This window comes from Strix aluco, chromosome 1, assembly GCF_031877795.1.
Source record: "Strix aluco isolate bStrAlu1 chromosome 1, bStrAlu1.hap1, whole genome shotgun sequence".
NCBI lineage: Eukaryota > Metazoa > Chordata > Aves > Strigiformes > Strigidae > Strix > Strix aluco.
In genome coordinates, this window is record NC_133931.1 from 172,096,054 (window position 1) to 172,108,348 (window position 12,295).

Here is a 12,295-nt window from a genome sequence, read left to right on the forward strand (position 1 = left end):
TCCCAACAGACCTTTCTAGCTTTCCTGGGGCCTGGCCCAAACACAGCTTGACATTAAGACTGTGGTTGGAGGCTGTGGTTCTCTGGGGAACACCTGCTGGCTGAAAGACAGCTGGGTGCAACTCATTCCAGGCAAAACAAGTGCATGCAGGAAGCTGAGAAACTTTCCAGGAATTTGCCTTTCCTACCACATCCCACACTAGCAGGCACATCCCTGCTTATAGTGAATAGATCCAAAATCTGAGTCTTCTTGGATGTCTTGCTTTGCCATTGGTCAATGTCATTGGTGACCATCAGGGTACCACATTCCTTGCTCTCAGAAGCAGTTCTGTCCAGTGTGACTCACAGTAGCATGACCCAGCCCTAACTGTCCCAGCTCCTGACGTATGAGAGAGCAACTCATTTTCTAAGCAGATCACAGTTCAGGGAATATGAATATTGGCTTTGCAGAGATCTCTCCTCTGTCCCCAGTCTTTCAGGAACAGGAGAGGAGATTGATGCGATGCCACCTTTGTGCAACATATTAACAGAGACAGTGTTTGCAACCTCTAACTGATTAGAAAATCAGGGCCTTGGTTATAGCACTTTCCCTCCTGCCTGGGCTGTGGCAATGAAGAGGGCATAAACGCCAAACATTAGGAGCCCCCTCCTCCAGTTTGCACAACACCTCAAACTAGTCTCTTGCTCCCAGCACCGAGCTTCCCCAGAATACTGAGTGACATTTTAGATCTCAGTTTGACTTCAAGGCAAGGGCCATATGGTCTAGCCCTGTGATATTTAAAAGACACCCCCCCCCCTAAACATTGCAATGAGGAAAGTCATCTTCCCCAGTCATGGTGTAATTTCTCCCAGGAAGCTAAAGCCTGGCTGTACAGGAGGCAGAACTGCTTGGGAGATTGTCCAAAGCTGGTTAAAGCTACCTGCTGGAAGCCACAGCTTCTCCAAAAACTCATTACTTACGCTCCCACAGGGTGCACTTCTTACACCTACCCTCTCTGACAGACACACATGGTGACAGGTGGTTTAGGGAAAACACATCTTCACCAGCCTGCACTGAACCTACTTCTCTCCTTGGGAGTGACTAAGAGTGAACCAACATTTTAGTCATGCTCGTTGAACGCATAACGGAAAAGTTACCCAGAAAACTTGGATGATAACATTGATCTATGAACATGTACAGAATAGAAAGACATGAATTTTACTCAAGATTTCTGTCACAGAAAACTTCTATTTGTCTGAACTATTGCTGTCCCATTCTTGCACATGTCTCTCTCATTTCCAGAAAACTGTTTTGGGAGACTTGTTTTCACAGTTTTCAATACATGAACGCCCAGTTCACTGTAGCACTAATGAGTGAGTCAGCAGTGCACCTGAACTTCCAGCCTGCAGCTAAACTGAAACCAGTTGGAATTGAATAATACTGTCAATGTGTTATTTTTTTATAAAATAAATAACATAAAATAAACAAGAGAAGGAGGGAGAAATGCAAATGAGGGATCCCTGATGCTGTTAGTTTAAAATATTTATCTGAGATTTGGCAGTAGCAACCCATACGTATCATTAGCAGCAGTTTTTTGCTAAGATCTCTTTGGTCCTTCAGACAAAACCCCTGAAGCTAGCAGAAGCATTTCAGGTAATAAGAGAATGATATATAAAAGAATCCAGGAACCTACAACTGCAGATCACATGCTTAATGGCATTTATAAAAGGGTCTGGACCCCAGATGTCTCTACAGATAGCTGTCTAACCATTAAAAACTTAGGACCACACTGAGAACTCCCCTCGGTGGGAACTCCCCTGGGCAGCCTTCAATTTGGGACAGTTAATATTCATGTCTGTAGAAAAGTGTGGTGTCGCATGTCTCACTGCAGTCAATACAGTCAACGGAGACTTCCAGATGCCCCAGAGAATCTGGCTGGTGGCCAGCTGCCACTGCATAAGGGTACAAGTCTCCCATAGGTCCTGGGTCCTATGTGCCAGGTCCAGCAAGTATCTCAAATGTTTTAAAGCATCTTATACGGCTTGGACACCTATAAGTGAGCAACTGATTCATGCCCTAATGGAACTGAAATGTTTTTCCAGGTGGAGAAGGAAGGTGAGGAACTGCAGATGTGAAGATTATTTGTACTTCAGCAGTACCTCCCCATTTGTCAGGCCAATAGGGGGAAGTCCATGTTACTGCGTGGTTGTTTTACGTTTGTTTACAAGGCAAAGACAGCTTTCCTGGCAGCTCCTGCTTCATTGGAAAATGTTAAATAAAAAGTCCTAAGCCCAAAGCTCAGCATGACCTTTGAGGTAATCTGGGCATAACCCTTACGATGTGTGTTGGCAGCACTTCTGCTGAGATGAAAGGGAGCCAACTGCTCCAGGCTGCTGCTTAGTACTAGAACATATTTCAATATGCTGATTTAATCTGTGCACCTGGCCAAAGCTGTTGCAATCCTGGGGGTAAAAAGTTACAATGCCCAATTGGAAACATATAAAGGGAGGTGATAGAAGGGGTCTGGTAACGTTGGTGTGTTATGATGACAGAAAAAGAGGTAATTGTCTTCGGTTGCTGCAGGGAGAAGTTAAGGTCAAATACTAAAATTTCCTTTCATAAATCTGAGAATCTCTTGAGGCAGATGAAATGCATAATTTACCATCACTAGAGAGAAAGACTCAGAGTCATGGCTGGTCAGTGTTTAAGGACCATATCGATATTGTCTTTTATCTTGCAGAAGGATGAACTGAGCTCAGATTCTTCAGGGTACCTAAATGCACCACTCCCTCCAAAGACAACGAAGATTTGAGAACAGTGACCATGTAGACACTGGACTTTTTCCTTTTCTGTTCTTTTCTAGAAATCATTTAATAAATATCTAAGCTAGTTGAAGTGCTGAGCCAGGACAGTGGCAAGAGTCAAAAATAAGCGAGACTGAGCTTTTATTTTATTTGCATTGAAGCCAGAATAAACCCATGCAGACAGGCAGATTTCTTGTACTCTTAGAATACTGCAACTAAGACCAGTCTTGGCCACTGAGAGAGATTCTGATCGCATTTGCATGTTGTTCGTTATAAAAATCCCCATTAAGGGTCAGCCTCATATCTCTGGAATAAAAGCATTACATCAAGCAAAACTTCTAAGACAGTGCTACTTCTCAACAGTGAAAAGAACTGCATTGAATTAATCCAATCTAATTTAGCGGTCTGCTTTAGGATGAGGAAAATTTGCCGTAGATTCTGCTGAATGTATTAATTTTCTAGATCTCTCCTTCTTTGAACAAGGAAGTTGAGGGTAACTAGTTCAGAAAAAAAAGCTTGTATACTGTGGACAGCTACTCTTTATTATCAGGCTCCCTCTGCCTTCAGAATCAAATAAATATTGAATACACAAAGAAAAATCCCATTTTGTTTCATGATCATTACTGTTGCTCTCACTTCTTCATCATTAATCAAAGGAGAAAGCCTTCTCACCTGTCTGTTCAAACTGATGTAAAGCATGTCCAGCCATTTAAGCAAATACCCCATTTCCTGATGTCTGATCAGCTTTAATTAACATACTTGATTCTGATCAGTGCAGACAGATGAAATAATGAACTAGTAGCCAAATAGGTTTCCCAAAAATCATACAACACAGGTGAAAAAGTCTGGGACTTACGAATATTGGCTGGTTTCATTGTGTCCAACATCTGGAGAATGCAACTTTTGGACTAAGATACGGATGATGCAGATGAAGAGAATGAAGTTCACCTGTTGGGTTGGGGAGAAAGGAAACAGAGAAAGAAATAAAGAATTAGTATTCTTCTCCGGTGGAAAGAGCTGATCATTAGAGGGGAATTCCTTTCACTGCAATATTTTTGCCATGGAGCAAGCTGTTAAAAAGCCATGAGCAGAGAACCCCATTCTGGGAGCACATAGTAAACCAACAAAGGATGGCAGCCATCTTGGGCCTGACATCAGCCTGCTTGGGACTTTGTGTCATACATCCCAAGTATGATGATGTCAAACCCATAGAGCACAGCTATGCACGACGTCCTGCTGCGTGGGGGAGTGCCGACGACAGGGTGGGAAAAGAGCCTTGGGAGTTAGCAGAGCGACGGACGTCAAAGCCCTCAGGAGACGGTGACATGGACCGGCTGCTGAGTATGTCAAAGACTGAGGCAGTGAGCCAGGGAAACCAAAACAAAACACAAAGCAGTATCCACTCAAGCAGGCCTCTACTCAATGCTATTGGGCATGTCTTCTCTGCAGAGAAGCTGGAGACCTTTTATAACAAGGGATAGACCTCACTGACACAGCAGAAAACATTCTCTACTAGGGTGTTAGACGAGAGGAGTACCTAGATTTTAGATGGTGCTTGTCACTCAAAAAATGTCAAAGTGCTCCACCAACACACTCAAGCAATGTTAACCTTATTTAATAGCAAAGGTGTAGAGATAGGAATGGCAATTTCCTAAAGGCACGTAGTAGATGGCATGAGTTGAATGCAAATCTACCTGCTTTTAAGGTGCTATCCATTGAATCACGCTGTTAGTCATGCAACACGTACAACAGAAAAGCGATGACAGATTTCTGTGGACTTAGTTTAGTTTTAGTTTGGCACACAACCTCCTTTCATGGTTAGTGAATGCACAAATGATTCTGGTTTTTAGACTCAACAGCTGCAAGGGATTGTGTTAACTAGCCAATCTGATTTCCTGCAAAAACAGATTTTAAAATTTCCTCCAGCAATTTCTACATTTATCTCAACAACAGGTGAATAAAGTAGACTGAAGCACATCTCTCAATTAGACACTCACTCTTTTTTCAAAACTTATAAGTGATTGGAAATTAATTGTATTTCTTGGTTATGATGCATCTCTTAATCACTTTTTATCTATCCCATGCCATTTATCATAGTTTCTGTTCACATTTATTTGCTTATAAAAACGATTTGCATCTGCCTTGGTGGCAAGTAAAATTTATCAGTTCAAACCAGTATTATTTAGATTAATCACTCTAATGAGCATTGATAGCTCACAAGCTGCAGCACTAAAGGTAGGACTGGAGCAGTTAAATACTCAGTTGGCTCATAGTGATCAAGAGCAAGCATGAACACAGGACAGTGATGAGTCAGGTGGAATATGACTTACAGACTTAGTATAGTCTTAGCATTGCATGGTAGAAGATATGGCTATCAGGCTACTGGAGAAGTTGTTTATTTTTCAACCTAGAGTATAATCAAAGGCACTGGATCTGTTCCTAGTGCTTAATATCTTATATATCTTATATATGTATTTCTTCCTTCCATTGAGATCTATGCTTTATTCCTATGGACATGGAGAAAATGTTGCATTCCTCCTAGAAGAAACCTGTTGTTCAACAGACAGCAGTTATCATGCCCTTCCTTTGTGCAAGATTTATATGATATCTACAGAAGGAAAATCAGAAATTGCTGGGTAAATTTTGTTTGGCAATGAGGAAATTTATTGGCCAAAAGAAAATACAGACTCATTGATCTGAGGAGAACAGAGTCTATTTCTTTACCAAAAGGTTATCTTGGAAAAGGGAAATACTATCTATAGCTTTATATGATGATATAAATATTTTGAGATGTGTCATCTAAGTATTGTATTTCTTTTCAGTGAGGTGAATAGAGTAAGATGTAATTATTCAAACTGTTTCAGTCTGAAATCCCTGCATGAAAAATGCTACAGAAAAGTCTTTCTGTAAAGGTCATAATGTACGTGGAATAAGAAGAATGTATGTCTAAGAAAAGATTTCCGTTTAAAAGAGATATATTTGGTTTGATTTCTGTTGCATTCTTTTTCTTCCATTCCCACACACTTGCCTTCATTTAAGAAAACTCAAAGCTAAGTTTAACTCAAGTTCATTTGATTTCAAGTCCTGGCTTGATATCTGACAGTGGAAACATGTAATATTCAACAACGATGGAAGGATTCAGAGTTCCTCAGAAGTGTCATGGTTTCTGTGGTTAGAACTGATCATATTCAGAGAAGTAAGAAGTCAAAAACTTCTGTTGATTTATCTGGAAATTAGCCAGTCTTCTCAAGAACTTACTTTCAAAACACATAGCTGGATTCTAACTTTGAACTGGATGCTATAATCTGGGGGAATTAATCTAACCTCTTTGTATCTAGGTAGAAATTTATGGTAGGACTCATCCCATTTTATGTTATAGTATTGGCATCTACAACTGAACAAATCATCCTGGGCTCTGTGTATGATCAGCTCAGAGAAACAAAAACATTAATGGAACAATTGATCTGATTGAATTTAGACATCCACTGATTCATTAGACAAGATGAGCCTTTCCTGGATCTCTAACCATGTTCCTCAACCTCTTCTGGCTAAACACACTCATGGCTACTGGATCAGAGTGCTCAGGGCAACTAGCTGAGATGGAGGTGGTCAGAGTTAAATCAAATGAACTCCACCTTGGTTGTTTAGACACTCAAGTTCTTCCCACGATTAAAGGTAAAGATGTTTATCCAGAGGGTGAACTTTCTCATCCTAAAGCAGACATTCAGTATACAGTGAGATTTTATCTGTCAATGCATTTTCCATGGACATCTACAGAACACTTCTCAACACCCCTTCACCCCCCACACTTAGTATTAAAGATGGCTTTGCAGCCAGCAGAATGTGCTGATACTTTACCAAAATAGACACCAAAATAGGAGCTTTAATGATCCACCAGAATGGGGATTCCACTATTTCCTCCCAGCACCTAAAAAGAAACAAAACCAGACTTAAAACATGTAGCAAAGCAAACAAAGCAGCTACGTAACCTTCTCAGATCCCTGGTTTCCCTAAAGGCTAAGGACGGCTATGTTAGGTTATATGAAGAGGACTAAATCTGGTGTGCGTGAACTGGGAAGGGCTGAAGACTTGCTTTGCAGTGTCTTTGAGCACTGGTAGATAGTGGTTGCCCCAGATATAATGCTGTGAGCTCTCTTCCCCTTGGTAATGGAATGGGCTGGAGGATGTTATCTTAGGCTTAATGTGTGGGAGGATGGTGATTTACTTGTTTATCCTACACTGAGGTCTGCTACAAGGATCAAAACCCACAGATTCATGAGGCCTCCAGTGCCATTCACCGTCATGGATGGAGGTTTTGGTAAGCACAGAGCAATTGGCACCATCAGAAAAAAAACACATGCCCTTCTGAAAAAGATGACAGCCTATGGTGGGATTAGTCAGACTAAAGTAGCTAGCTGCATCTGAGCTATGGATGCAGTCAGACAAGTCCATGGGGTCCAGGGTGTGATATATTTCATCCTGAAGTCAGAATTGTTTGTAAACCACACCACTCACATGTGTCACCTGGAACTATATTTTAAAACCGACAAGAAAATGACAGAATAGAAATCATGGGGAAACAACTAATATCACTTGGGACACATTTATCTGCAGACCTCACAAGAGTCAGGTGATCAAAGGTGCTTTTTTATGAGAGCATTCATGAAAACTGGTCTGCATTCATGCCCAAAATGGATTAGTGGAACCCATCCTTTTCACCTGGATTCAGCTCATCTGATTCAAAAGATTGACAGCGCAAGTAATGGTATATGAAGAGAGGTACTTTTAGGGCACAGTTCCTGAGAGCTATTTTAGGATGAAAAGAGTTGCACTCCATGGACTAAATCTCCACTAACTATAAAAGGAGACTAGAGCAAATTTCTCAGATACAGATGCTTATACTTAGTCAGGTGCATGCTGCCCTTTCATTTAGAATTAAAGTGTCCCTAATTATGTCTAGCACACTTCATTTTTAAAATAAATTCAGGCAGTCTGAATGAAGGTCACTGTAATTTGGAGTTAGAATGTTTAAATAGAGGCTTAATGTTGTTTACCCAATCTTAAATAATTAGGTTTTATTTAATCTGGATTAATTTCCTGTAATTTTTCTCCATAGGTAATTTTAGTATGCCAAAAAAAATCTACGTTTGGTATTAGCACATCCTGTAAATTCACACTCTGTTTTACTTGGCATGAAAACGAAGAGCTCTAAAGCCTCCAGAAAATGCAAAGAAGTCTGCATTTTTATTAAGAGTTGCTGGAGCTGGGTGGAAATATATAGTAAGAAGAATTGGCATCCGTACTCGTTAAATCCTTTGGTCTCTATGTCATTGTAGAGGCTATTTATTAACAGAGTAAATAAGGTCAGTTTTATGCAGATAGAGTGAAACCATAAAGAAGTCAGTAGCCCTCAGGAAATGTGTTAGCGTGACTATAAATCACAAACACAATGAGAAATCTGAGCTGCTTCTCTTAGTGAAATAAGGAAAAATCAGGACACATTTGGAGAAGGAGAACATACAGAAGAAAACAGAGTTAATGATACACTGCAAATGCAAAAAGAAAGGGCATGCACAGTGAGTACATAATAAGCACCTGGTTCCTTAACTCCCTGGAGTGTTTTCTCATAAAAGCCTTTCCAATTACCATAGTCTGACTGCTTGAGTAAAAGCATGAAAGAGGACTGCAGGATCAGGTTCTATTTACTTGCATATATCCTTGGATAGCTCTGATACCTGCCTCATTTACTTATCTGTATTCTACCTGCTTCTTATATAAAATACCAAAGGCTGCTGATAGGTTAAAGAGGATGAAGAGCAGATCCTAAGATCTGCCTGGGGGAAAAAAAAAAAAAAAATTTTTTTAGACTTTTTCTGTGGGAGAGCTAATGTGCGTGTTTATTATGTATCAGCTGCATGAGCATATTTAGGGACAATTCTGCAGGATGCAAAGCTCTGCTCTGAGCACGGGGCAGCTGCTCAGCTGGTATCTTTGTTATACACAGGATTACAGGGCCAAATGTGACCATCAGGGTCTGTTGACAAATTCCCTGCAAATATCCTGACCAAGGGATTGGAAAACAAAGAGGGTGAGCGACTGGCGTAAGTTGACACAACTGTGTGTCTTCATTTCCTGGTTCATGGTGGCATGGGAAAGCCTCTGCTCTGCTCTGACTGCCCTTGGGTTAGGGCAGGATGGCTGGGTTACTAAAACTGCTGGTCTTTCCTTGGCCTTCCCTGGAGATAAAGGAAGGAAGAATTATAGAGGAAAGATAATTGAGTCCACAGGCTTACCCAACATCAAAAAAGTAAATCCTGACTACAGTCCAAGCAGTGATGAACACGGATGGGGCACCTGACAAGAGAAGAGATGGTGTAACTGTCAGAAATAATTATCAATGTTTTGGGGGCTGTTCTCCCCCACTCTCCATCCCTCCTGAGTGACACAGGTGATGCCTTCCCTCAAGAGTGGGCAAATGCTTTACGTTTTCAATGCTCACGTGCCAAACAAGCAACATGTTGCCTTTCTCTCCCACTGGCCATGTAAGATGAGTTTCCTGCAACTGCTCCCTAGCAGATTTATCTTCCTGTTGCAGTGCCTATAAAAAAACTTCTGATGGTGAAATGTAAGGAACAGGAATCACTTTAGACATCTACCAGTGTGGACACCTGTATCTAAGCCAGTCACCACAGGCATTCTTTAACATCAGCAGGGAGAAATATGTACTTGTAACACACAGGTCATCTGAGCTACTTCAGATGTTTCCTTTAGGACAAGAAATACGCTCTTGGACTCCCTTGACTGTATTGCCTGGATCTCCACTGACAATAAAGGGAGTGACAAGTTCACATATAGATGTCCGTAGCTGGCCAGATGAAACTGCCTCTGCTCCTCACTGCATGATCTTCTGCCTGACTAGGGTGGTCTTGTTCCATCCTTGTGGTTCCTCTCTTCTCTCTTGTCTTTGATTAGATTTAGATTGGAAATACTCCAGGGAGGGCGCGTTGCTTTGTTCTGCGTTAGTCACAGTATTGTGCACCGTTTGTTACCAGTGATTTCTAAGTGCAATGGTAATGAAACCAGTAAGAACTGTAATGAGCGTGTCCAAATTATTAATTCCCGCATGATCCATTTCAGATCCATCACTGATGCTCTTGCAAATGATGGATGACTGAAAGGCCAAAAGATCCTTCAAGCACCTGTAATTTTCTTGACTTGCCTTTCCTCAACCAAGCAACCTCAGAACACATTTTCGAGTGCAAGAGATTTCCTTTGATTTAAAATCATTGGCTTCATACATTTTTCTTTAAAACCTGCCAGGTCTACTGTGCTGAAAGAAAGGGTATCTATGCACATGGCAGGTTTAAAGAAGGTATGACCTGATTAACCGCATCTGAAACAAGGCCTGCTAACATATCTCTTCTTATGTTTACAGCATGGAGAATGGTCTCTCTTCTGCAGTGTGAACCCAAGCGTAACTCTCCTGTCACTTTTGATGGAAGCTACGGCTAACTAATCAAATTCCAAGTCCAGGCATATCCCTGTATGTGACACAATTTCTCTTTTCTTTTCTTTTCTTTTCTTTTCTTTTCTTTTCTTTTCTTTTCTTTTCTTTTCTTTTCTTTTCTTTTCTTTTCTTTTCTTTTCTTTTCTTTTCTTTTCTTTTCTTTTCTTTTCTTTTCTTTTCTTTTCTTTTCTTTTCTTTTCTTTTCTTTTCTTTCTTTTCTTTTTCCTCTCCTCTCCTCTCCTCTCCTCTCCTCTCCTCTCCTCTCCTCTCCTCTCCTCTCCTCTCCTCTCCTCTCCTCTCCTCTCCTCTCCTCTCCTCTCCTCTCCTCTCCTCTCCTCTCCTCTCCTCTCCTCTCCTCTCCTCTCCTCTCCTCTCCTCTCCTCTCCTCTCCTCTCCTCTCCTCTCCTCTCCTCTCCTCTCCTCTCCTCTCCTCTCCTCTCCTCTCCTCCTCTTTTCTTCTCTTACTTTTTTCTTCTCTTACTTTTCTTCCCTGCTCTAATTATTTCTCAGTTTCAACTATTGAGAGCATACAGTATAAAGCCATTTTGCTTACTTATACATAAATCTTCAGCTAAATGGCTTAAAGGGGAAAAAGAGATCTCTGCTTCCTCTTCAGAGAAAGAGCAAAAGTTATCTGGTGTGATTAATTTGCATAAGTCAGCAATTCAGCTCTGAGTTACTTTGTGAAGAATTTAATTCTGTCTTCCTTGGCATATTTTATTTTATTTTATTTTATTTTATTTTATTTTATTTTATTTTATTTTATTTTATTTTATTTTATTTTATTTTATTTTATTATTTTATTTTATGTTTGAGATTAGATTCACATTAAAGCAGAAGAAATCACAAATGCAGTAAGTAGAAGGTTAGCAGCATTAGCACACAGGTGATGGGGCCTCAGCATAGCTAACTGGCCTGAATTCAGTAAGACAAGGAGAGAGTGATGGACCGCAGTGTCTGGTTCAGTCCAGGAGTCCTGCTTGGCTGGGATCCATTCTTACAATTTAAGGTCAATGGATGACATCAACTTTGGGATCCCAGTCAGGATCAAAGGACTAAATGACTATAAAGGTGATGAGGATTTTCAGGCCCACAGTCCTTAAAGATATTGAGGTGCTGAACTATCAGTTAACCCAGCACAAACTAAGTTCTTAAATACTTTTGAAGATTTAGGCCAATGCTGTTAAAACTCCTCTGACTATCACTTGATCTTGCTCATAGTTGTGCTAAAAAATTCTTGTCAGCAAAGTAACATGCATGCTACATCTCTGCCCCGTTGGAGCTCCCAGGTTTGTGGATTAAACTGCTGTTAAAAATGTCTGTCAGGATCACCTCTTGGCATTCAGTTTGAGAAGATGCGTACCCCAGCCAATCAAGATATACCACCAAAAGTACTTCCTCTCTGAAAAGAAGGAGATGACCAACAGGGTGTGAAGATACAACCCCTCCACCAGGAGCCAGAAGAAGTTGGCCATGATGCAGTACTGGAAGAAAACCATCATGACTTTGCAGCCTACCTGGAAGAGAAGAAACAAACAGTGGTGAACTGCAGCATGTTTCCATAGTAAATCACACCAAATTACCAGTAAATCTTGCTTTGTGTGTATCTTTGGGATTCCTTTTTGCAGCACCTGAAGCCCTTATGGAATGAGCTCTATGGTAAAAAGCCAAAAGCACGACTAAGCTCGCTTGGGGTGGACATTCTTGATACACGTTAACCCCTGCATGGAAAGTGCAGTGTGCATCCTTGAGAGACCCAGCTCAGGTCTGGATGCCCCTCGACTGTGTGAGCCTGGAGATTCACTCAAGCTTGGAAACCCTGATGAGCAGTGACAAACTGATACGCTGGACTACAATCCCTACCAGCATTGTGCTGCTCTTTGTAGATTTTGGATGAACATCTGTGGGAAGCTGTCTTAGTGGCAGAGTGGATGCCAGAAGGTCCTGGCCTGATGTGCACTCACCAGCAGCTCTGCTCTGCCGGGCGTGGGTTTGTGGGGCTGAG

The 12,295-nt window shown here is 41.2% G+C and overlaps 1 protein-coding gene across 2 annotated transcripts in view; it reads right to left on the reverse strand.

Annotated features, from left to right (window-relative positions):
* The window catches only part of VIPR1 (vasoactive intestinal peptide receptor 1), a 118,859-nt gene that overhangs the window by 11,335 nt on the left and 95,229 nt on the right, over positions 1-12,295 (reverse strand). For both annotated transcript variants that reach the window (XM_074845834.1, XM_074845833.1), the window contains 4 exons: positions 11,654-11,807; positions 9,077-9,137; positions 6,642-6,711; positions 3,640-3,731 (listed from right to left, as the gene is read on the reverse strand). In XM_074845834.1, the coding sequence (XP_074701935.1) occupies positions 3,640-3,731; positions 6,642-6,711; positions 9,077-9,137; positions 11,654-11,807 (377 nt within the window). The remainder of the gene's footprint in view (positions 1-3,639; positions 3,732-6,641; positions 6,712-9,076; positions 9,138-11,653; positions 11,808-12,295) is intronic.